We start from the raw sequence: 26,329 nt of genomic DNA, 5'->3' as shown, positions 1-26,329 counted from the left end.
AAGTTATCAAGTTTGCACTCTATAATGGTACCTCTTGCGAAACCTTTTGTATTAGTGAATGCTCCAGCCATATATCAACATGTGTGGTTACACAGGCTGTAGGTACTGACCTGGCTACAGAAGCTGAGCATCTAAGCAGACTAAACATAGTGTCCATAATGGCCTCCAGGAGAAGGGGTTCAAATCACCTCTCTGGTCCTCTCCCTATCGTCCAATACAAGTAGTAGAGGAGTGCTGAACTGATGGGTGAAATTCCCAAACACTTGTTGAACCTCAGTTTCTAGTGGGTGGAGCCTTGGGAACATAAACAATCCCATATGGGTAGAAAGCCTTCTTTCTGGATTCATTCCCTCTGGAGCTGGTAGCTGTGAGTTTTTTTCTCATTGGAATGGCAAATTCTGAGATTTGATTTTGGCTTAAGGGAAATGCTAAAGCATTCATCCTCCTTTGGTTCTGAGTTCCAGGCTGCCTCTACCCTCAACCTCCTTGTGGTCAAGCCCAGCTCAGTAGAGTGCTGAACTGGGGTTTGGAGCCAATGCCCCAGTTAATAAACTGTTACTTTGCTTTCCTTTGCCACTTTTTATGCACATGCATCCCTCGTGGAACACACAAGGGTGGTAGGGTCAAGGCAGGATTTAAGTATTCCTGAGTCCCCTGGCCTACGACCACCATAATTCCATCCCTTAATATTACCTGGATCTCACTTCCACCCCTAACACTGACATGGTCTCAGCAGACAGAGCAAATATACGCCCCAGGAACTGACATTTGGAGAGCAAAGTCCCACAAAAGAGATTGAGGTTCAGTCCTCAAACTTTAAGCACTGCTTCTGTAGGCCCAGAATATAATCTCCCATGTGTAACACGCAGGTGTTGGTCTTGGTGCAAATATTCATTTTAGGAGCTAGGGTAGCCTTGTGCATGACTTTGATTTGTGGGAGAAGCAAACATGACCTAGGTCTCCCTAAAATAAGCAGTGTGACATTTTTGGCCTATTGGATTGTTAGATCCAAATATTCACATGGCCAACTAGATGGCAGGCTCAGATTCTCTTGATCTTGTTTTAACCTGCAACCAGGGATAAAGAGAGAATGATGGTGAGATAAAATTCTGTGGTGTCCTGTGCCTGCTCTAAAGTTTTCTGAGTCCCTTCTCCACCATATGTTCTCAAGTTGACTCTGATTTGAACATCATATAAATCCTAATCTATGAATTTGTGGAAAGAAGATAAATGGATAGAGTAACAAAAAATAACCCTTAGTGATTTACAAAGCCTAATCAGGAGACAATACGTTCCTTGCAATGGCTTTCCTGATCAGGTATCCGATTGGCCAAGCATCTAATCATGGTTATGGATTTCCGAGACTTTAGAGTATGGATGCAATCACTGCAGAGAGGTAGAGTTCACTAACAAAAAGGAATTGAGGCCTTTACTGCACGGTGAAAGTAGCCTCTTGGATTGAGGTGGAGAGGAAAATTTAATGAAAGAAAAACAAGTCCAAAAGTCAAAAAGGCATTAAATAATGCCTGTACCCCGAATGCCTTGGCTTTGAGAATCAGGTTGGCCTGGAAATAGTGGAAGGCCCCTGGTCAGCAGGTAGAATGACTACAGGATATTTTAAATGAACTAAAAACTCTTGTTCGGGAGATAATTTGAACTTTAGGAGTGATGAGAGGCAAACTAGGAAAGAACTGGGAAAAGAAGAAAGCTTGAGATCTTAGAAACCAGGATAGACATATTTGAAAGGAAAAAAGGACATACCTACAAAGATATACCCAGACCCAACATCAACCAGCTCTCATGAAAGTAAGGAAGCCATCTACCCAAGTGTAAACAATATAGTTAACACACACTAGGAATCAGATGGAATATCACGGCAATCTTAGTAGAAAACAGGTAAATCATATTTCGGCAATGCTCTCATGTGGCCAGTACAAAAACTAAATAGCATGCTGAGACTTACAGTTGATTCTAGGAAAGAACTGAATAAGGTATCAATCCCAATTGATGATGATGGTCACATACCAAATATTCTAGCAAAGATGGGACCTTATACAAAGTTCTTTTCTGTCTTGGATATAGCAAATAGGCTTTGGTATCTACTACTGAAGGAGATATGTTAGTTCAAAACTTTATTCATCATGGGAGGTAGACAGTTGGACATGAATAGTACAATCAACCTCCCATAGATATACAGAGACCTTCAAGAATAGACCACATAATTTGGTAGTCTTACATATTCTAATATATATTATCACAGGAAGAAGATCAGAAATTAACTAAGCACGTCTTGGGGGCAATATGGAAGGCAAGGTCGAAAGTCAATGAAAAGATACAGCCTGAATCTGACTACAATTGTCTAGATGAAAGTTTCTCTAGCTGAATAGCAATGTATCAGGAAAGGGACAAATAATCAGGTCACTAGGCCAACAGATGAAAAAAGCCTACTTTCATCAGGTTTCTGTAACGGTTATATACCACAACACAGTGAGAAAGGCTAACAGTTGGTCCAGTTATCTAAATGAACCACTGCTACAGGGAAGGGGCACCAACTAGCATGGAGAACACTTAAAGAGACAATAACCTGGGCACCAGCTTTGGCCTTACCAAAAACTTGGGAACCTTTTAACCTCTGCCTAGTAATAACTCCTAATACCATAGTTATTGGTGATATGAGAAAGTCTCGTTTGTTAATGGAGAGGAATCACAACCCAGTACTTTGTACCAGTGTAGAATATCCTGATCCAGTCATATCACCCACTAACTGTCCACAGAGAGACACTTCTTCTAAGAACAGATGAATGATGCACTATCCAGTTATTACTCTCCTTAAACACCCACATCTTTTTATAGAATAACTAAGAGCTAACAGAAAAAGAAAGACAAACACCATATGATCTCACTCATATCTGGAATATAAATCAACACATGGACATAGAAAACTGTATTGTGGTTACCAGGGGCAATGGGGGTAGGGGGTGGGCACAAGGGGTGAGGGGACACATGTATATGGTGATCGACAAACAAAAATGTACAACCAAAATTTCTCAATGTTATAAACTATTAAGACATCAATTAAAAAAAATACCTAAGGGCTAAGAAGAGCTATGCACACAGTGTCTTAATTTGGGTTTCCTTAGAAGCAGACCCTGAGACAAAGATTCTAATGCAAGTAGTTTATGTAGGAGTTGACCCCAAGAAACACCCATAGGGGAGTGAGGAAGTGATACAGGGAAAGGAAGCAATCAATAAAGAGTGTGTTATCAACACAGCTACTACGGTGGGTGACTGGAGCTTAATCCCACGGGTAAACTCTGGGGAACCATACAGACCACATACCTTAGAGTGACCCTGCTCAAGGGGTGAGAGAGCTGGGCTACTTATACACCAACTCCAATCAGTTTTTGGTTGAGAGCCACTCTCAGAGGTATTAACCCTCTAGCTCTTCCAGCCTATCATGGAAACGGTAGAAAAGCCTTCCAAGGCCTGTGATAAAGCCCTCAGACAAAGAGATAGTGACAGTTAGAAATCAGCTGGAGCACACAGAAATGATAAGGTTGAGGAACAAAGGACATGACAGATGGCATTAGCTACGTGTATTTGAACCACAGGAAGATCTTACCTCTCTTCTATTGGGAAGGGTAGCTTAGGCAGACTAAATAAAGGAAACATGGGATAGAATACCGATAAAAGTTTGAAATTTGATGGCAACTTGAGGATTTCAGGAGTTGATAACACCTGGAGAGAAAATAATGTGGACACCAGCATTATCGTGGGCCTTGAAACTGTCCCAGAAATCTAACTAGCTGCACTGGCTATTGCACGATAGAGGAGGAACAACAGATCACATTGGGGATCTTCATCAGTAATTGAGAAATAACAGCATTTTATTTTGATGACAGTAAATAGTTTCGCCAGTTGGGTAGAGACTTTTCACACTAAACATCCAGCAACTAAGCTGCAAAGATTCTAGCTCAATAACTTCTCTTAACTGGGAAATCTCAGAAAATGAACCAAATTTAGGGCATATTTCATGGGAGAATTATGTAATCTGACAAGTATACAAGTTGTCCATATAGCATAACCACTTGTAGGCCAGGGAGCCAGGGAACAAGAAGGAACTGTGCAATAAAGACTGAGATACAAATGGCTATGATGAAAATGAGAGATTACTGAGCTCACCACCTCTTTTGATTCTAAGGAAATTAGGGCCTGAGTGTCCAATGGATTAAGACAAATGCTTTATGAGGGCCTCTGTGGGAGCCCGAGGGTTATTGGGAAATCTATTCACCTCTTGTCTTCTATAGATAAAGGCCTTGAGTGAAGGAAACCACTCAGGATTCCTGTTCTTTTACTCACTTCCCTCCTTACACATTCTCCAAACAGGGAATCAGGTTGGGTCAGATTCCAGCACAATCGACTGGACCATTTTTTGCTGGGGGGGGGGGGCTGGATCATTGTGCATTTATAAGATTGCATTCACGGATACAGCATTCTCTTGTGCTTCCTCTGGCCTCCAAGCAGCTGACACAGTAAACTGATTATCCTGCATGACTATCCTCCTCAACATGGCAGCCAGGTCTAGGGCTACGATCCTATCAGTCTACGCCTCTTGTTTAAAATGGGATTTCTTTGTTGGGACTTTTAAATTTTCTATGACAACTTAATTTCTCTGTGGAAAATTGACAATAAGGTTTCATATAGAGACTTGGGCACTTTGTATCTCCGACATTGTATTATTTGGACAGTGCTATCCTCTGGTGTTCATTTATGGGCCTCCTTGGTAGGCTATGTTCAACAATGATGCTATACATAATCTAAGATGAGGAATAGAATAGGTGGTGAATTTTCCACTAAACATATAGTGTAGTCTTTAAGTTAAAATCCTGAATAAAACTGTTGCACAAGTTTCTGAGGATGACATCAGAGGCATTCACTGAACATCTTGGAGAATTGAATTTCACATCTCTTTGGTCCAAGAAAGGCTCATAAGAGCCATGATATGAATCAGAGAAATATCCCCATGAAAAGGCTGAAGAACTTACCTGCATATTTCCTCCCCTATAGTAGAGAGTCACATACTGCTTAGCCATTAACCCCTTTGGGTTAACAGAGAAAGAACAAGAAGTAGATACTATTCAATTTCCATGAAAGAAGTTCAAAGACCTTAATTGTACCTGCTCCCACCCTCCAACTTCATTCCCTCTAAGACAAGAAATGCTGACTTGATTTATCAGAGTCCAGGACCCTCACTGGGCTGTTGTTCAGTGCACAGAACTTGGGGTATCAATAAAACCCTCTCAGGTATCATTTTCTCCAGCTCAGTTAACTATATCTTGTAATCTCATTGGAGTGGAAAATTCCAAGATTTTATTTTGGGCTTAAGAGCTTTGGATTGAAGTTTGGAGCCAAAGCACCAGCTAGTGAAGTATTACTTCACTTACCTTCCCCTCCTTGGTGGACCTTACAGACAGGGCAGTTAAGACAAGGATCGATTTGGGTATCTCTGGGTCCCTTGATCTAATATTATCCTAACCTCATCTCTTAACAGCACCTCAATTTCACCCCAACCTTCAAGAGAACACAAACGTCTAAGTCCTAATAGTGGAAACAGTAAAAGAAACCCAATTAGGAGCATGGCAGTAAGAAATATGAAATCTGGATAATGAATGAAGACTTGCAAGAGTCCAGCAGTGTGTTGTCATTCTAGAAGATCTATTCCTATGTTGCAAAACTCTTATGAGAAGATATGAAAGATGCTGACTTGCACTCAGGGCTACCCAAGGTTTGCCAGTGGTACACTAAATAGAGTCTGATAGGAAATGCAAAAGATCTTGGTAGGGAGAGGAAGTAACTCTTTAGTAGTCCAAACCTTGTTCTGATAACAAACACCAGTGTCCTGCATTCCCAGCTCTGCTTATTTATTTGCTGTGTGTTTTACACTAGATTCTGATTCATTTTTCCTGTTCCCTTATAACCTGACCTTGACTGTGATTAATTGCACACCAACAGTTTCATGTGACAGACCCAGTTTCTTTCCTGAAGCGACAGCCCCTGTGGCAGAGACAGTAATACAAAACATTCCATTTGTTCCCCTACATTTGCCAGCCCTCTTGCACGTACACAGGACCACATGACTAGTTTTGGGCAATGAAATGTCCATGTGACATATGTCCCTTCTGGGCTGAGGCAATAATGAGCCTACATGAGATTCTTCAGCCTCTCTTGTTCTCCTACAGCGGCAGCTGAAAAAGCCACATGTCCCAGATGGTGCAGCTACAAAATAGTGGAGCCTCAGTCAGCCTGGAACCCTGAGTGGCTGTGTGGAGCAGATCCTTTCCCATTCTCACATCCCTCTAACCTGCATGGGATCTGTAGTGTGAGCAAGAAGTAAACTCTTGGTGTGTAAAACCCAGATTGTTTGTTATCTAAGCATAATTGTATTCCTATAGAAGACAGCCTCCCTTCTGCATGCATAGTGCTTATTTCTTACTCTTAATTTAGTTATTAATAAATCTACTTGTTATACCCAGACTCCTCTAAACAGGCTCTATGGGACAGAAAATCACGCACAAGTCAGCAAGCAAAGCTTTAACTGTCAACCAAATACATAGTAGTGAGCAATACAATTCAAGTAAACACAACTATTCTCTACTGCACAAAAAACAGGAAATAATTAAATTTCTTATAGACATTTTCTTTATTATATTTTCCCACTTGAATATTTAGAGAATAATTTAAATGTAACGCATACTGACAGCAAGCACAGTATCAAATATTAGTTTTTTAATATTTTTCTGTTCTCATCCTTTATTCCTTTAGGAAAAAATATTTAGATGACCTCAAAGAAACAATTATTATGCTAATCACAGTATGCAGTAACACGTACAAGCCCATACTCAATAGAAAAGAAAGCAACAAAGAAGTGAAAAAGTCTTTCTCCTCAAATCATTTTAATTCATTTTTCCACAGCCATATAAATTTAAAGTATGAAACAACAATAATACAGCTATAGAATCTAGGTTCTCTTTCAAAGCAGCGGCATATAAAACATAGAAAAGCTAAAACCTCAGCACAAGCTTCAAAAGAACAAGGACTGAGAGGATTTTGATGAAGACATGAAATGCACAAAATACAGTACACAAAAATACTAGAATGCATAAAATATAAAGCTACACATTTCAGGTAGAAAGCATTGTAAAATATATAAAATATGCAAGAAATCAAAACCAAAGAGATTTTTCTTAGAGTACCATGAATACACTGGAACTGGCAATTAGCATTTGAAGATGGGAACAAGAAAATAGCAGTTTCCCATTTAAAACTTTATTTCTAGGCTTTAGGATTTCACCTTCTTGACATCCTTCTTTCCAGAGCTCTCAGTAGCTGACTCTGCTTTTCTTTTCTGTGACTAAAATGGAAACAGATTTAATGTTCTGCTCCAATATGCACATTTTTAAATGGCCCAACAATGTTAAATCTAGGATGTAAATGCATTAAAAAAAAATTTTAACATGAATATTCACTTAAATGTTATACTCACAGTTAATGTTCTATATAGCCCAACAAACTATATAACCCAATGTAAAATAACCTTCAAAGATGTTTCTTTATAAGAAAAGACATAAAATACCCATCAAAAATAGTCATGAAGTGTCTACTTACACATGGTACTATAAATGTACTCTTATTTTAAAGAACTACTTAATACTTAAAGTTTTCTGGGCAAAATGTTATTTATGAGTGTATTATTTTTAAAAACCTTATGATAAATGTTAAAATACCATATTTCATATATTCCAGGATGCACATTTCTTTCCCACTTCAGCATCTCTGAAATCAGGATGCATCTTACAACTGATGACAAAGTATAGTTACTTGGCAGCAGTTTTTCTTAGTGGTACATAAAATAATGCTATGTCTTACAATGGAAGCATCTTAGACTTGATGAAATATGGCAGTTTACTTAATGACACTCAAATAATATGATCTATTCAGGAGTATTTTAAACTGTGGCTATATAAGGCAACCTGACTGGATTACAGTCAAGTCATCTTATTATTCAACAATTAACTTATTACTAAGTAAACCAAGTAAAGCTTTGCTGTCTGCTCAAAGTTCTTATTTGCACTCACAGTTCCACAAAGATCAGAAACTTATTTGATCAAATCAGAACTCCCAGTTTCAACCTCAGCCCCATCCCAACCCACCCCGGCCCTCTCCTACTCCCCGCGATAACTCTAGTCTCAATTCAAAGGATTTTACTTGCATTATACTTCTGCTTAAAGTCACGAGGAATTTTTTAAAATACTGAGCCCTGTTACTAGGGAGTTCCTAACCATATGTTCTACAAACAAATAGGAAACGTGGTTGTAGTGTAATTCTTCTTCTGTCAAAAACAAATTAGCATTTCATAAAACCGGTTTTTATAATAAGTAGCACTATGGCATTAAACATAATATAGGCATTTTAATTATGTAAAAAAATGGGATCTACCTAAAAGTTAGGAAAATGCTGAAAATTTTACCATTGGAGTTTTAGTTGCCCGTTTCTTCTTTTCTGCTCTCTCTCTTTCCTCAATTTCCATATTTTCTTTCTCAATCAATGAAATCAGAGTATTACAGCGTCTCTGGAATTCCTAAACCAAATAATAAAAGACGTAATTTCTGCAACCCAGGCATAATCTTTAAAAACTGACAATTCTTTAATTGTATCATTTCTGTGGTACAAGATTTCTAAAGTTGATATTCTTCAGAACAATATTCATACAGGGTATTAATAGATTCCACCAAAAATATGGGGAGGGGTTAAATGTCATTCAGTGGGTGAATGGGTAAACAAACTGTGGTACATCCATACCATGCAATACTACCCAGCAATAAAAAGGAAAGATACTATTGGTACACACAACAACCTGGATGAACCTCAAGGGAATTATGCTAAGTGAAAAAAAGCCAATCTCAAAAGGTTACATACCATATCATTCCACTTATATAACATTCTTGAAATGACCAAAGTCTAGAAATGGAGAACATTTCAATGGCTGCCAGGGGCTAGGAAAAGGGGGGAGAGTGGGTGTGACTATAAAGAACTAGCACAAGGGAGTCTTGCGGTGGTGCTGGTTACACAAATCTACATGTGATAAAACTGCATTAAACTACACACACACACAAGTGCATGTATAACCCATGAAATCTGAATAAAATCTGTGGATTGTACTAATGTCAATTTCCTGGTTGTGATATTGTACTATAGTTATGCAAGATGTTAACTTGGTGAAGGCTGCATGGGACCTGCCTGTACATTTCTTTACAACTTCCTGTGAATCTATAAAGATTTCAAGGTAAAAAGTTAACAAAAATCATATAAACAAACAAAAAAATAAGGGGTTGTTCTATTGCCAAAGTAAGTTTTGGAAGTACTCAGTTTACAACAGTTAAACAGATCTCTTTACTACAGCGCTTCTCAGAGCCTTTAAGTTCCTGATGAGCACTGTCAACCACTAGGTGGGAGATGTACAATGCAAGCAGTTCCCAAAGCTATTCAACCAACAGAACTCTCTTCTCATAGGACATCTTCTGGGATCAGAGTTCTGAGGAGCACATCTCAGAAAACACTGCTGAATTTGTTAATTCGGAGCAAACAATAGCTGAAAGATTTTGCATTAACCTTGCCACTACCTATATTTCACTGCCAGCAAATCAATGCGTCTAAACTATAAACGTTTTTTATGAATGTATGGTAAACATTAAACATATGATTCATTAACAAGGACACTCATATATATTAACTCTGTATACTTTGCTGTATTTTAAAGGTAAGTAATACTTTAATATTAAAAGATAAATATTTTAAAATATGATTCTTTTTCTGTATAAGCAAAAACGTCTGATAAAATACAAAACAGCTAAACACTCAAATGAAAATGTAGGTTTATCGGCAATTAAGAACCTCAACAAAAAAACGGTCAAAGTACAAGAAGAGAAAACATAAAAAATTAAAATGTCCAAATATTTTAAAAAATTTCACTCAAACTAACGATCAAAGAAATGTAAAGTAAAACAATGCCATCTTTATCAAATTAGCAATAATATGTGCATGCATGTGTGCATGTGTGGTGTGTGTATCCAGTGTGGGAAGTAAGATGGTAAAATGGAAATTCTCATTCACGGCTGATGAGATACCTATTATGGACTGAATTGTGTCCCCTTCAAATTCATTTGCTGAAGCCTTAAACCCCCCACAATGTGACTGTGTTAGGAGACAGGGCCTTTAAGAAGGTAATTAAGGTTAAATGAGGTCATAAGAGTGGGGGCCCTAATCCGATAGGATTGGTGTTCTTATTAAGAAGAGGAAGAGACACCTAGAGATCTCTCTCTCTCTCTACACACGCACAGAGAAAAGGCCATGTGAGGACACAGCGAGAAGGACCATTTACAAACCGGGGATAAAGGCCTCACCAGAAACCAACCCTGCTGGCGCCTTGATCTTGGATTTCCAGTCTCCAAAACTGTGAGAAATTTCTGTTTAAGCTGCCCCATCTGTGGTATTCTGTTATGGAAGGCCAAGGAGACTAATACACTACTTTTCTAGAAAGCAATTTGGGAATATCAATGAAGCATCTTAAAAATTTCATACCCTTTGAACTAACAATTTCACTCCTAGGCACTTAATTTAAGGAAATAAGAGATGTATACAAAGATTTACAAAAGAATGTTTAAGACAGTGTTATTTTTAGCAGGAAAATATTGGGAAGTAAATTTTTGGTAATTTGGAATGGAATACACAGACACATCTTATTATATACATATATACACAGAAATAGCTGAGAGAATATTAACTACAACGTTACTAGCGGTTAACAGTAGCTGTCTCTGAGAGTAGGACCAATGGTAACTTTTATTTTCTTCTTCATACGAGTCTGTATTTTCCAAATTTTCTGCAATGAACATTTAGGTCTTGGGCAATCTGTAATGTTTTTAAGAAATGTCAATTTTTTTTAATACAGTTTTATCTTTTCAAATAAAAGCCAGAAAAATTCCATACAACACAGGAAATGTTACATACAGAAATATTATCAACTATCCAAGCATTTTCTACTCTTTAAAATTCAAATCCTCCTTCAAATTTCAAGGAGGCAGAAAACCAAAGACAGTTTAGCCAGAAAAAATTCCTCATTAACAAATTATTAACTATTAAAAATAACCTTACAGAACATTGGTACATTCAAGTTTCTCATGCATCCTCAAATCACCCAAGGTTAAGTAACTTAGGGAAAATAACACTGGAATTTTCCTTACTTACCAAAACAATAGTGGTATCTTTAATATGCAGACCAAATACTCTTCATAACTTCATTCAATAACACACATACAAATTAAACAGCATGTTATTCAATTTATCTATTATAGAAAGGGCTAAGTTACCCCTGATGAGATTTGACTATTGGTTTCTAGGGAGACTTAGAGTCTTTATGTGAAGCTGATTCTTGAATCATTAAGCTATATCCTCTGGCTATTATCATTCTCAATAAGTAATAGTTGCCTGTGACTGCAGATACCTTTAGATACATTTTCATCGTTCATATGGGTGATTCAGGAAAAAAACTAATACTTTTGAGATAGTCTTACATGCAGGGAATTAGAATATCTCAAAATAATTATAAATAGACTGTATAAGTTCTTACCTTCACTCCTTTTAACCTGTCACTAACTACTCCAGACACAGAAAAATAATCTCTCTAGAGAAATGCACCTTGGAATGGGCGAGTATGAATGTTACATTCCTAGCATAGGTAATATCATTTTCTCTATATACCAATCCCTTTTTTATTCACGTGCTTAAAGACTGCCTAACTAAACAGATGGTATCATAAACAGAACACTAGCTAAAAGCAGAAATTACAAGGAGAAAGGCCAGATTACCAATAAAACACTGATTCACTTTTTGAATAACTAAGTGACTATGAAATGACCATGAGAAGTTTCATGTCAAAAGCACTTTCACCTTATATAATTTCTCCTTTCACATACATTTTCTCCTAGACTCATACTTCTTTATCTTCCTATTTTTCTGGGGTTACAGGGAGTAGTTCATGTGGTCTCAAATGTTTCCACAATTCTGTAGTCTAGTTAACGCTTTCTCTCACCATTTCTCCATGCTGGATTTAGGAATGAAGTTGGATGGAGAAAAATAAAACACAAGAGGAAGAGAGGATATGCAAAAACAATAAAGACAACAGAAGGGAACAGGAAAATGACAAATGGAAAATTGTTTTGCAGTGCTAATAGCTGTGACAAAAGAAAAAAAAAGTATTCTGTGTTCACACGTGTGGGAAAAGCTGGATTTTAAAAAGGTTATACAAATTTCTTCATGGCAGGTCTTCTCAGAGCTTTTAGCATTCTAATGTAGATTGGAATTGTCAAGGGCAGGATTTAGTATCAGCACTACCCAAACCTTCTGAACACAGAACCCTTGTCCTGCTTATCATCTATTTGTATATCCTGGAACAATGTTTGGTAGAAACCAACTTGGGAAATGCTGTGCACGGTAAGAGTGATGAATAAGGCCAAGTTTGGATCAAAGTACAAAGAAGCTAGTAATGAAGAACTAAGGAATTTTACTTAATTCAGTTGACAAAAGGATCTCATTGATGATTTTTGAGCAAGTGGAATGATGTAATCAAAGGCATATTTTGTACTTGGAAATCTTCCCTTGATACAGATTTTCAATAGTGGGAGTTCATAAAATCATAGACTCTCAAGATTAGAAAGGACCTTTAAAGATCATTCAAGTTGATGCTTGAATCCCTTCTACCAGGTCCTTGCTAATTAGTTGTCCAACCTGTCTGAATTCTTCCAATGATGGGGTACTTACTACCTCCCAAGGCTGTCTAGTCCACTTTTGGACAAGTTAAGCATGTTCCCTTATGCAAAGCTACAATTTGCTACCTTATAGTTTCCAACACTTGGTTCTAAGTCTAACTTTTGTAGTCACAGAGAACAAGCTGATTCTCTCTTCTGTATGACAATACTTCAAATATTATGTCAGCTATTATGCCTCCATCACAATCATCAACAGACCCCCTCCAAACACCCCTCTTTTAGGCTAAATAGCGTCTCCCTTTACCCGTCCCTCATTCAACACTTTTCTTAAAGGACAATTTAACACATAGCTACCCTTGGTTGTACTATTTCTTTCAACCTTTCCTACACATTCTTTTAAACCAGGGGTCAGCACCTCTTTTCAGTAAAGAGCCAGATAGTAAATATTTTCGGCTTTGCAGACCACATGGTCTCTATCACAACTACTCAGCTCTGCTGTTGCAGCATGAAAGCAGCTGGAGACAACACATCAATGAATGAGTGCGGCTGTGTTCCAATAAAACCTTACTTACAGATACCAAAATTCGAATTTTGCATAATTTTCACATGTCACAACATAGTCTTTATTGTCTTTCAACCATTTGAATATGTAAAAACCATTCTTGGCTCGCAGGAAGTACAAAAACAAGTGGTGGGCCACGGTTTGCCAACCCCTGTTTTAAACTACAGACTTTAGATTTACTTTAAACAAATTGTGCTGCCTTGGGTTTCCATATCTTTTTAATGGTTTATGATTCTAGTCAACACAAAGTCATCCGAGTTTCAACTTTTGAATCCTAAGATATGTATCTCTGCCTTTATTTAATAAATGATGGAATGTTTGCAGTAAGCGGGGCTGCCCCTTATTGTGTGGTGAATACCAATCGTGCCGGGCACCAAGTTCAAATATCCTTTGCCCCAATACACAGCTTCAAAGCACCAATTCAAAAGGCACAGAAAGCATGAGTAGACTTGAAGTGATTCACTGAAAGAGATTAAAGAGGCTGCACATTACGTTTCCTACGTACGGAAATCCTAGACACTGAGCCTGCCTAAGTCTGAATGGCAGAAGATCTGCACCCGCTATGGTTCTAAGTCAAAAGCAGGTGAGAGAGCAAGGGCAAAAGAATAAACTGCACTCCATATCTGTGTCTCTAAATTTGTAGCTGTTCTATAAAGTCATAATTTTCTTCTACAGTTCTTTGTAAAGCAAAATGGGTGTTTTTTTCCCTCTTTTGCTCTTTTATAAACTCCCTATACCTTACCTACAGAATCAATACCTTCAACTATACATTTTGTGGTAATTTCCCAGGTTCTTTGTCACTTTGGAACCTCTATCATGCTAACAAAAAGCAATGACATTCTATACTAGAATCTCGGGGCCCAAGCACATTGGCAGTTAAATGAGAGTTAATATTCTAATAAATATTTCCCACATTTCTGAAACAAGTATCCAATGTTACAATGCTTTTACTTAACTGCTGCCGCTTAAACACTGATATTTATAAAATGTTATGTCATATCCTCACAAGATAACACATAATTATAAATACCTAAAATGTAGTCTTGTTAGTTATTTCAGACTGTTCGAACACTTCAGTCTTAAATCAAACACTATAGTCACTAATAAAACACATGATATTTACAACTGGCTATTCAAACAAGAATAAATGAAAGCTGCAGGGATGACAGCCAAATAAAGTCTATCATTAGAAAAAGGTAGATAAAAAGAAAAAAAAGCAAATATTTCTTCACATTCTTTCCAGATCTGATCCATCTGTAGAAGTCTATGAGATGGAAGCAAAGTGAAGTACCAAAGTTCCATGCTCATTTAGTCACTGAATGCCTACTTTGTGCAAGGTACTATGCTGGTCCCTTTAGCTATAACCAACCACACTTGAAGGTTAAAAGAGCAGTAGTAAAAAATGACTCTGGGGCAGATGGTGATACATTACCCAAGGGAAGAAAAAAAAAAGATGAGGAACAGAGAAAAGATAGAGAGATAAATTTGGAATTATCAGCCTATAGTTGGTAGTTGAGGTAGACATTTGCCCACTTCCACAGAACGCTATTTCTAAAACATCAATCTGATCGTCACTGACCTGAGAAAAATCTGTCAATAACTCCTTACTTCCTACAGACTAATGACCAAAGACTTCAATACAGTAGACAGAGCCCTTGTAATTTGGCCGCCATCCATTTCCTCACCTTCCAGTACTTCCCTATGCATACCCTACCATAGAACCTACTCACGGTTTCTGAATATGTTGTGCTTGTTTATACCTTTGCATATGCTGTTTCCACAACCTGGAATGTAGTCCCACGGCCAACTCCTTTTAGTTTTTCAAGACTCAGTTCCAAGAAGGCCCTTTTCTGTGAAGCTATTCCTCTTACCTAACCCTCAAGGCAAAGATAAGCACTACTTCCGCTGTACGTATCTTTACATAGGACCGTTTCAAAATTAAGGCTGAAAAGGGACATTTTTGTCTTTCAAGTGCATGAGTTAACAATATATCCCTATGAGCATAAATATATTGGGGTTTTAATATTTTAATAATTCTATAGCCAAGAAGAGTCGATCAACACATTTTAAAGATTTTATTTATTTTTTCCCCCCAAAGCCCCAGTGGACAGTTGTATGTCATAGCTGCACATCCCTCTAGTTGCTGTATGTGGGACGCGGCCTCAGCATGGCCAGAGAAGCGGTGCATCAGTGCGCGCCCAGGATCCAAACCCGGGCCGCCAGCAGCGGAGCGCGTGCACTTAACCGCTAAGCCACGGGGCCGGCCCATCAATACATTTTATAGTTCACCAATTTTACCAAAAATGTTCTAATTCATATTTATCACATTCCATTAAGAATGTAATACTCTAAAACATCAATATTAGCTGTTATCATACAATTAAGTACTAACATATAAAAATTGTAAGTGGCCTTCTTTATGAAATTTCCTAGACTATGCTGCATAAGCAACAAACAAAAGTAGTATTGCGACTACAGAATAGGTTGGAAATTTCTGAATTTGACTTTCATTTTTCTGAAGTATCTATAAAGAAAATCCTTCTCTGACTGGACTGATCATTTATAAAACATCCTGTGCTGAACTAATAACCTAATTAACATTTACAATCACTGATAAACCTATAAAAAGGGAAGCAAGCTAATAAAAAGCTATAGTGATTTTCTAAAAAGTATTTTTTTCTCTACAATTCTAATGAGGGATGTCATTTTCTTAAATTTTAAATAAGGAACACTTTCATTAATAATAAAGGTGTGATTTGAAAACAAACAATAATAACATGAAATTTTTATTACATTGCATACAACAGTGTGTGATTTTCTTTCTGAGATGCTATCAGAAAAATTCATTTAAACTACTAGAAAAGGCAGGGTAATTGTAATAACTAATTACTAATACTTTGACTCAACTCCAGGGTACATGGCCATAGGCAATGTGCACACAGCTTCTTGAGCTGGCTAAGAGAGGAAAGAAAAGAGGTCCCCAGAGATTAAAGGTATGTATTTTTTTTAATTAAAATTAAGAGTCAAAGCAACACTGCAAAGGATGCAATAAATGGTTACATCAAGAAATGTTCTTTATCTCAGAGAGTTAAATTCTGTTTTTTCTCCTTTAAGTACTTAAAAGGACCTAAGCAGGTCCAAGGAATTAGTGATTAAACTTTGGGTACTTTCCACATGTCCTTTCCAGTACACTGACTAATGTGCTAGATCTTTTGGACCTCTCAGAATCTTCTTACATCTCCCAGTCACGTCAGTCTGTCACTAAATGAATGGAGATAGTACCCTGGCATCCATTCCCTAAAAGGAATGGCAAGAAAATTAATGAGCTAATGTTGGTAAAGGGATTGGCAAGCATTTTATAAAAGGTACTATATAAATTCAGAGTATTATCATTTCCTCTTATAGCCATTTGGTCAAAGTCCTTTTAATTCTGATAGTTTTTGAATGTTCTCAGACTAAGACCCCATTATAATATATTTTTCTTAGAAGAAAAATGGTAGGATGATTCATATGCTCTGAGCTTAAAAATATAAATTGATCATATCCTTCCTACTTGTTTATGTAGTTCAATAGACACTGATTACTTACTTAAAGACCACACAAGTTCTCAGAGAAAGAAATCACAGTCTTTTTTTAGCACAGAGAAATGGAACTAAAACTCATTTTCTCTTTTGTATAGCTAGCATTTTTAAATGGAGAAGAGCCTCAAAGAAATCTTCAACCTTTAGCTGAAGGCTTTCAAAGTGAGGCATATTTAGAAGCGGAAGTTCACGCCTTTAAGCACTTTAAGACTATTAAGTCAGAAGCCATGGATTCAGTACTTGGAGATCTCTGAATAAAATATAACTACTAAGGTGTCTACCTTTTTCTAAGTACTTCACAGTATTTATTGGTATCTCTGGGAAAGAAAAGAGTCATCTTTAAGGAAGATTACGTTTTTAAAGATAGCTTCTTTAGTAAGCTAAGTTTCAAGTTTAATCATTAGTAAGATTTTAATTTGAACACAGTGACACACTCACATAATGAATCAAATTACATCCTCTGGTTTTTGTTTTGTTTTCGTTTTTTTCAGTAAGGAAGATTGGCTCTGAGCTAACATCTATTGCCAATCCTTCTCTTTTTTGCTGAGGAATATTAGCCCTGAGCTAACATCTGTGCCCATCTTTCTCCATTTCATATACGGGACGCCGCCACACATGGCTGGATGAGCGGTGTGTAGGTCCACGCCCGGGATTCGAAACTGCGAATCCCGGGCTGCCAAAGCGGAGCGTGCAAACTTAACCACTATGCCACTGGCCTGGCCCCCACATCCTCTGTATTTTTAAGATGGTATTTTTCAATGAAACAAATTATTTTAATTTCAGAAATCACAACTGCTCTTTCAAGGGGGAAGTTTCTCTTCCTAGATTGTGAATGTGATTCACTCACTATACAAGAACAATTACTTAAAATGAAGGGGGAAAGAGATCATCTGGGAACATTAATAATCCATTTCTTTAATTCCCTAATGATTGATATTATCATGAAATATTCCAAAAAGATGGTTCAAATGTATGCATATTTTAAAACATATTTCTTATACTCTAAATCCAAAAAATAGGCAAAAATTATCCAATAACTAGGAAAGAAATAAAAACAATATGATAGAAATTTAATAAACAAAAAAATTTGGATTAAAGTACTTAAATATGAAATAAACTATTACACGTTTTAAATATTCTTTAGAAATCATAAATTCCACCCTCCAGAAGGTAATTAAGGACAGAGGTGTCTTCATTTTTAACAGACAACAAAATAAAGGTTTCATTTTGCAATCATCTATATGGTTAACATCTGTTCTTTGGAAAATATACTTTAGAGATTTATATCTCTTAGTAAAGAAAGAAGTAAATGTCTTGCAGAAAGAAGATGGAGGATAAAAAGATTATTTACAAGGGAGTTCAGAGACATCTAGTGGTTGTTAATATACTGGGTTTTTTCTTGGAAGATGAAATAAGATTACATAGTTCTACAGTCATGTTCATATTACAAATAACATAAGATTTTCTTTGCATGTGTTTCATCCTACTGTTTTAGTCTAATGATTCCGGAAACTGAAAACAGCATTAAACTATCAACCTTTTAAAAAATTAGTAAAATATCACTGAAATAATACTCAAAATTCAGCAAATGTTACATCACATAAAAGGGCAGGTATGATCTAAAACACGATTAACCGACAAATGCAGGTAGGCAATTGTCTTTTACAAGCTATTGATGCTGCTCTAAATTAGATCATTACACGCATAAAACCCCAAATGACTAAAAATGTTAAATGCATGGCTTTTGAAAGGAGTTCTGTGCTAAACATGGTCACAGATGCACCGAGCTAGAAGGCACCTTTTAAGGCCAACTAGCTCACTGTCAAAGTCTTCAGACAGTCAAAATAGAATCTCATTTTCAAGGCTTATAGAAAAGCTATTCTACATTGTTCTTCAATCATCTATTTCAGTGATGCAAAGAACTCTGTCAAACAACTCTTCCCTACATCCAACCTCAGTCCTTCATGCTACAGATTCATTCTTATCTTTTTTATTCTTTTCTCAATTCTTCCTATTGTATCTTATTAACATATACACACTGCATATTCTTTTGTACAAGTATAGCACTTTACATTTATTCCTATTAAATGTCATGTTGTGAGAGTCAACCCACCTATCATTCCAATTGCTCTAGTTCCTTTTGGATCTTGGCTTGACCCAAAGTATTTGCTAGCTCTCCCAGCATTATGTATTCCATAAACTTGATAGGCACATTCTAATAACAATCCAAGAACACTCTAAATTTGTGTTGAAGTTTTAAGAAATATCTCATCTTACAAAGCACCAAAATTAGCATCTTCTCTTCTTTTTATTCAACTTGAACTGAAAATATAAAATAAGTCAAACAAAATATTAAGCATTGCTTTGCATCCCTATGAACTTTTGGCCAAGAAAACATTTATGATAGATAGCAACTACTTAAGAAATATGTCCACTGTTTGGATTGTTAGTTTCCGGCTACTTTTAATTTTTAGGCTGTATAAATCTATTTTTGTCTTAATTACCTTGGCTGACAAAAGACTGATGATGCCAATATTAAAAATGTGTTGCATTTATTTCAATATCATCACGAACACTGCTAAGCAGCACTAGAATTTAACAGGAACACAATTCACATTAGAACGTAACGGAGTAACCTGCATGAAGCTAAAAAGAATACCTCTTCTACTTAATCATTCTCTGTCTCATAATATTCTTATAAACACTCAGCTTAGGCAGCAATTCTTTCTCATTAAAAATAATTCCTTAAGTTGTTCATATAGTCTCAAGTATCATCTGCCTAATTACAAAGGGGAAAATGTACCTTTAAAGCGGAGAGCTCTGGTGGTCACCATATTAACCAAGTGATCAAACTTATAGCATCACCAACGGTGTGACAACCTGACATAATGTGCCTCCTGATGTGATGCAATAAGAAGTACACGTCGCTTATATCACATTCTTGCCAAAAATGTTTAACCATAATCTAACAATGAGCAAAGAATGAGATACATGTGGGACAATTTACAAGACATTGAGCCCGAGCACCTTAAGAAAATCATCATCATGAAAAACAAAAAGTTGTAGATTGAAAGAGACTAAAGAGACTCAACAACCAAATGCAACATGTGAACTTTGACTGGATCATCAATTTAAAGAAACAGCAATGAGAGACACTTTTGAGACAACTAGAAAAGTCTGTACATGGACTGTATACTAAATGACATCACTGAATCAATGTTAACATTTTCAGGTAAGATAACAGTATTGTGGCTATGTAGGAAAATGTCTTTATTTTTAGGAGATGAATGCTGAAGTATTTAGAGGTGAATACTCATGCCGTCTGCAACTTACTTTCAAATGGTTCAGAAATATAGATATTATATTTACGAATATAAAATACAGATATGTATTTCTGAATGTAGATATGTTTCTGTATTTCTTAATATAAAATATAGATGCTATATGTATTTATAGATTCTATGTATATATGTATGTATAAGTTTATATACACATATAAGGGTGGAGGGAGAAAGCCAATGTGGCAAAATGTTAACCATTAGAGAATCTAAGTGAAGGATATATAATATTTAAAATTTTTTTAAATAAAAAGTTGGAGGAAATAAGTAAGAAAGGAATACATACCATGGCAGTTCTAGACTTGATAAACCAGTCAAATCTAAACTGAGGAGCATTCCGTACACACTGTCTTAATTCTTCATACACATTTTCTCTATCAAAGCCCATTTTGTGTAACATACAAATCAAGAATCTATCTTCTTCCTCAGTATAGTTCTTTCCTTTGCTGGTTCCATACTGAATACGTAACTGATGAAATGGAGCCTTGTATCTTGCAATCTGTGGATTTAAACAAAATAGTGCTTTTAACTAAATGTGCAATAATAAGTCAAAGCTAACCACCATATGAATTAAAACAATCTAATCATAATTTGACAATTATGTAATATAGTACTTTGGCATCCAGGGCTTTCTTGATACTGATCCTTCGTTGAATTCTTGCTTCTCCACGTTCAATCTGAGCCATAATTTTCTCAATGTCCTGTAATTCATTGCAACGTTCCCAAAATACAGCTGAAAAACAGAGTTATTACTTCACAATACTATCATCTTAAGCAAATGAATCCAAGGAACTGCAGAATAAAGAATTAACGGGAAAAGATACAGTGAACTTACATTGTTTAAAATTAAGATTCAGATTCATATGTACATATATATATATGTTCAATTATTAAGTACCCCTAACTTTTCACTAAAAAGCAAGACCTCAACAAGGTTTCAGGTTAGCAATTTTTCTTTCATGAAATATTTATGCAATTTTTAATTATCCATCCGAAATGACTAGGATTTCAAAAATTTAAAGCTATGCTTTTATTCAAACATGATATAAAAGGGACCAAATATATAAAGTGAAATAGGAGAGAGGGTGGCCATATAAACTTAGAGAATATAGCTTCCCAGCAAGCAAAAAGAAGAACGAAACCGTTATCAACAGGTCATTCAAACGTCCTACGAAGCAGCAACTTCTACTGAAACTGCTACTTCGCTTTTGCAACCACTCACTAATCTTACAATATTTCCAACGATCCATAGCTTTTTTTTAAAGTTACTTGGAATAGCCCTTTCTCAAAAAAAAAAAAGAAAGAAACACCAAGTCACCCAAATTTTATACATGTGCTAAATAATCTGGCTACATTAATGTGTCACATCTTATGACTTCAGTGAAGTCATAAGTCATACTCTGCATTTTTAAATTTTTCATTTTTAGAGCCTATCAAGAAAGGGATGTTAGCACTCTGATTTTTATAAGCACCAGTGTTCATTTACTCATTCTTTCCCTTATTCATTCAACACATATTTAAATATCTGCTATGTATAAGATACTCATAAACAGCCAATTGTACACATTTCTTTTTTAATTGCAACCAACTACATAGATCCATTCCAATTTCCCCACCCTCTGACATGGCCCCAATTAAGCTGTCCTGAGCTATTCATGCTACCAGGCCTGGTGTCAAATTTTAAGGAACATCTGACATGATATCTTTTTGAATCACTTGTTTTCTTGCAACTTCATACACACACTGATGCTATTTTGAAAAAAATTCTACTTCAATAAATCTCTCCACACATATCCTTTTATACTCTTTTCATTCAACTTTTGCTGCTAAAATTCTACTCTCTCATCTATTTTTCCCCTGTCTAAGCCCCCAAATGCCCTAAACTTATGTGATAAAGCTTAACAGTAATAGTAATGTTATGCTGGTATCAAGGAAAAGGAAGTTCATAAACTTGATATTATATTACACGAAATAAAAACTCAATATAATCAACCTCTAAAGTCCCTGATAATCACCAGAAGACGCTTTTGGATTTCCAAAATAAAAAAAGTATCTATTCTCTAATTAAACCTGGATTTCTTCAAGCAGTACCACTATAGATAATTTAAAAGCTGCTCCTAGCCTGTATTAATCTTTGGAATATTTATTAGTATTGTAATGTTTCCTCTCTACTATTTTTCATTGCAAAAACACAGAATTTCAATTGTTAAGCTAAATCGACTATGAGAGGCTAGCATAGAAAACTAAAGCTACTTTGTAACATTGTTCCCATGGGAAAAAATGCTCTGGAATCTGAACAGCTGATATTCAGAATAAATTTGAGAGTTCAACCTACTTGGAAGTTGGAAACTTCCTATTCTTACATATAGAAAACTTGCCAAACATAATTACCTATTTTTAATAAGATTTCTTTTCAGAAGACTGAGGTTGGATCTGCTGTGACATGGGACTTAGTATTAACTCCATATGCTTCAGCAGCTAATCTAGTGCTGGTCAAGACCAAAGACACAGCTGAGTAAGAGAGGGAGATGATTCTAGGACCAATCAACAGATCTATTCAAGCAGTCTTTTTAGGTCTATTCCAGCTTGCCTTGAGTTATTGGAATCCACATGAACCCTGGGGGTATTTGAGGATCTAAAAGGGCCTGACGGGAATTTTCTACTTCAAGGACAACCTAGAAAGACACTAATTGAATCCGCTGAACCTGAAGTCTCAGATTTGACTTTCCCAGAAGAGGACCAAATTCCAGAGGTGGGAAAGTGGGAAACTTATTTTGTCACTGCTCATCCAATAGCCACCCTTGTTTCATCAGGCTTTACCTGGCTCTATTAGCTACATACTAGGGACAATAGCAGTCAGTTTGTTTTGATAAATCCTATAATCTTTTTGTAGAAATACAATTATATTTTATACTTTCATCTACACTTTATTCATAAAAGTTTAAAAGATCTCTGAACAATGGTACAATTAAATTGAAACTAAAGAAATGAATGAAGTTACATTAAACACCATGTTTGAAGTTAAATACAAACCTGAATACTCCATGACCTCTTCGGGGGATTTGCCCTCCACCTCTCGAGCTATATTATCAATGTCATCTCTTCCATACTTTTCATTAGCTTTAATAAACTGGTTAAAATCTCGCTTAGTCCAGTTTGTGAATCCCTGTGAACAAAAAATTAAGCATCATCAATAGAGGTTAAATTAACAAATCCATTTATTGTTCTATTTACTTCTATACAATGATACTTTAGAAAAGGTTTAAAGGACTTAAAACATTCCTCCTTATAAAATCCTAGGTTTTTTATGTTGGAATCAAAAGTTGAGTGAGCGTTATTATAAAAATGCTTTTCTATCATGAAGAGGAGGTACTTCTCTCCAAGTCTTAAGAAGTGATTTATAGTACCAAGATATTGTTTTTAATTCCATATTTTATACCTGCCTACTACATTAAAATATTAATGCATAAAACTAAAAATGCTAATATAAATGCTGAAGTCCTGATATTCCAGTACTTCAAAGGTTTTTTTTCACAGATCTGTTCCCATATAAATTAAGAGAGGAATGTGGATGCATTAAAACTAAAAAAATGGAGGGGAAAAAAAGGAGAATGCAGAAAAAATTTTGTAGCTCTTTATATCATTCAAAACTACTGTGAATAAATAATTTCTGTTCAAAATTGTATTCAGAAATAGAATTTCTATAAACAGAATGTATTGGGCTCACTCAATTTCTTTACTAAAAGACAGAACACTTTAACCAATCGGTGTTTTAAATCTCTTTGGTATTATTAGCATGTTTGTAAAGTCACAAGACCAAGAATTTGTTTTCCCCTCCTCATGTCCCAACCCACATATACGTGATACCCTCAACAGTGCAAAACTCTATCCCTAGCCTTTAGTTAATAAAGGTTTCAGATGATCCTACATTTTGTTCCTTTGTACTGCCATGATTTTTTAAAAAATTAATTATTTTTGGCAGCAGAGAAAGATGATTAAAGATGAATTCAACTACAAGGAGGAGCAAAAAAGCTGATTTTACTTCTAATTACAAACTAATGCAATTTCTCAGTTGAGACTGTATGTTCACAATATATTGTACATTCACAATATACTGAAAGCCAAGTAGCATTCTAAGACCATAACTTTATTTTTGTGTTTGGGAAATAAATTTTGAAAATAAAACATGAATATTTAAATGTTTTATTTTATTCTGTGGTAAGTCTTAGTATTCAGCCAACTACAATTATATTTTCAAACTAAATTTTATGACTTCCAGGCATTGGCTCAACAACTTATGAATGTAATTTGTAAAAATTCATTCAATAAAATTACATAATATAACAAAGAAAAGACCTATATAATAAATAAGATATAAATATAAAAACTATCTTTCAATAATTAATGTGGAAAACTTCCTAGCACTGTGCCTTGCATAGCATTCAGAAGAATTTGTTGAACAAATAAATCTCGCTGGCAACTTTCTATACTACAGTGGTATCATACAGTACACATTTTTGTTTATTATTTTGCAAGGGTCTTTTACGCTGTAACTTTTTTAATCTTCTACAGATTATTTTGGAAGTATGACACTCATAAAACTCATTAAAGCAACAATGACCAGAAAGCACTAATATTTTGTTCAAGTGGAAATGCTCCCTATTTAATAACTATTAGCTTTTAATTACACAATGATCATCTTAAAAAGTTTCAGAAATTTCTCATCATTTTATTAAAATTCTTTCCAAGAAAGCATAAAAGGCATTTTGAGACTTATGAGATTATTCCATAAATAAAAGATTAGTAGAGTATAATTTCAGAGGATAGTTCACATGACTCAATAAGAATATGCTAGTAGGTCCGGCCCTGTGGCTTAGAGGTTAAGTGCACGCACTCCGCTACTGGCGGCCTGGGTTCGGATCCTGGGTGCGCACTGACGCACCGCTTGTCTGGCCATGTTGAGGCAGCATCCCACATATAGCAACTAGAAGGATGTGAAACTATGACATACAACTATCTTTGGGGAAAAAAAGAGAAAAAAAAAAAAAAAAACGGAGGAGGATTGGCAATAGATGTTAGCTCAGGGCTGGTCTGCCTTAGCAAAAAGAGGAGGATTGGCATGGATGTTAGCTCAGGGCTGATCTTCCTCACAAAAAAAAAAAAAAAAGAATATGCTAGTAATTCTGGTCTATCAGGATTCATATGTGGATTAACTAACCTTGTTATAATTGATAAAATACATGTCTTCTTTCTAATAACTGACACATATTTTGCATTTATGTATTTTCTAGTATAGTCATGCATCACTTAACAACGGGGATACATTCTGATAAACGTGTCATTAGGCAATTTTGTCGTTGTGCAAACATTCAAGTATACTTACACAAACCTAGATGGTATAGCCTACTACATACCTAGACTATATGGTACTAATCTTATGGGACCACCGTCATATATGTGGTCAATCGCTGACCAAAATGTCATTATGTGGCGCATGACTATATTTCCAAAAGGGTGTATTCTATGAAACAGATAAAAAATAGGGATATTTCGTCTAAATGTATACAAAATTGCCCTGAGCTTTGCTGGTGTGTCCAATTAGGGTACTGGAACCACACAACAAAAAGTAAGTGATCTATATTTTCTTTTTCCTATTGAAATATTTCCTAGAAATATTTGAGGCACTTAAAATATTTTACTTGTGTGAGAAGTTTTTCCTTTTCTTCAGTCTCTTCTGGTGTAAGAGGTTCAGCTCCATCAATCTTTTTTTGCTCCTCTCTTTGAGCCACAGCTGGATTTGGGATATCAGGATTCCTTGGTACCTATAAATCAAGAGATGAGTTATGAGTAAACTGTTCAGAAAAATTAATTAAGGGTGTATATACATGTATCAATCTTTAGAATTATTTCAACAGTAAACAATATAGAGTCATACTAGAATGACACATGACCCTCTCACCTTCCTACTACCTTTATATTACTAAAATAAAAACCATTCTTAAATGTGCTACATGATAGTTTAGA

At 35.8% G+C, this 26,329-nt stretch overlaps 1 protein-coding gene across 9 annotated transcripts in view; it reads right to left on the bottom strand.

The window, feature by feature from the left end:
• Positions 1–6,681: 6,681 nt before the first annotated feature.
• SMARCA1 (SNF2 related chromatin remodeling ATPase 1) overlaps positions 6,682–26,329 on the bottom strand; it is a 69,360-nt gene continuing 49,712 nt past the window's right edge. For 2 of the 9 annotated variants that reach the window (XM_014792806.2, XM_087426824.1), the window contains 6 exons: positions 26,005–26,127; positions 23,339–23,471; positions 20,920–21,038; positions 20,592–20,804; positions 8,497–8,638; positions 6,682–7,411 (listed from right to left, as the gene is read on the bottom strand). In XM_014792806.2, coding sequence (XP_014648292.1) covers positions 8,504–8,638; positions 20,592–20,804; positions 20,920–21,038; positions 23,339–23,471; positions 26,005–26,127 — 723 coding nt within the window. In that variant the 3' untranslated portion in view covers positions 6,682–7,411; positions 8,497–8,503. The other 7 variants (XM_004437309.3, XM_004437310.3, XM_004437312.3 and 4 more) reach the window with 6 other exon arrangements.

Source organism: Ceratotherium simum, chromosome X (assembly GCF_057802395.1).
Source record: "Ceratotherium simum simum isolate JZ-2026a chromosome X, ASM5780239v1, whole genome shotgun sequence".
Taxonomy (NCBI): domain Eukaryota; kingdom Metazoa; phylum Chordata; class Mammalia; order Perissodactyla; family Rhinocerotidae; genus Ceratotherium; species Ceratotherium simum.
The sequence above is the reverse complement of the archived record's forward strand: the minus strand, read 5'-3'. Positions and strand labels throughout refer to the sequence as shown.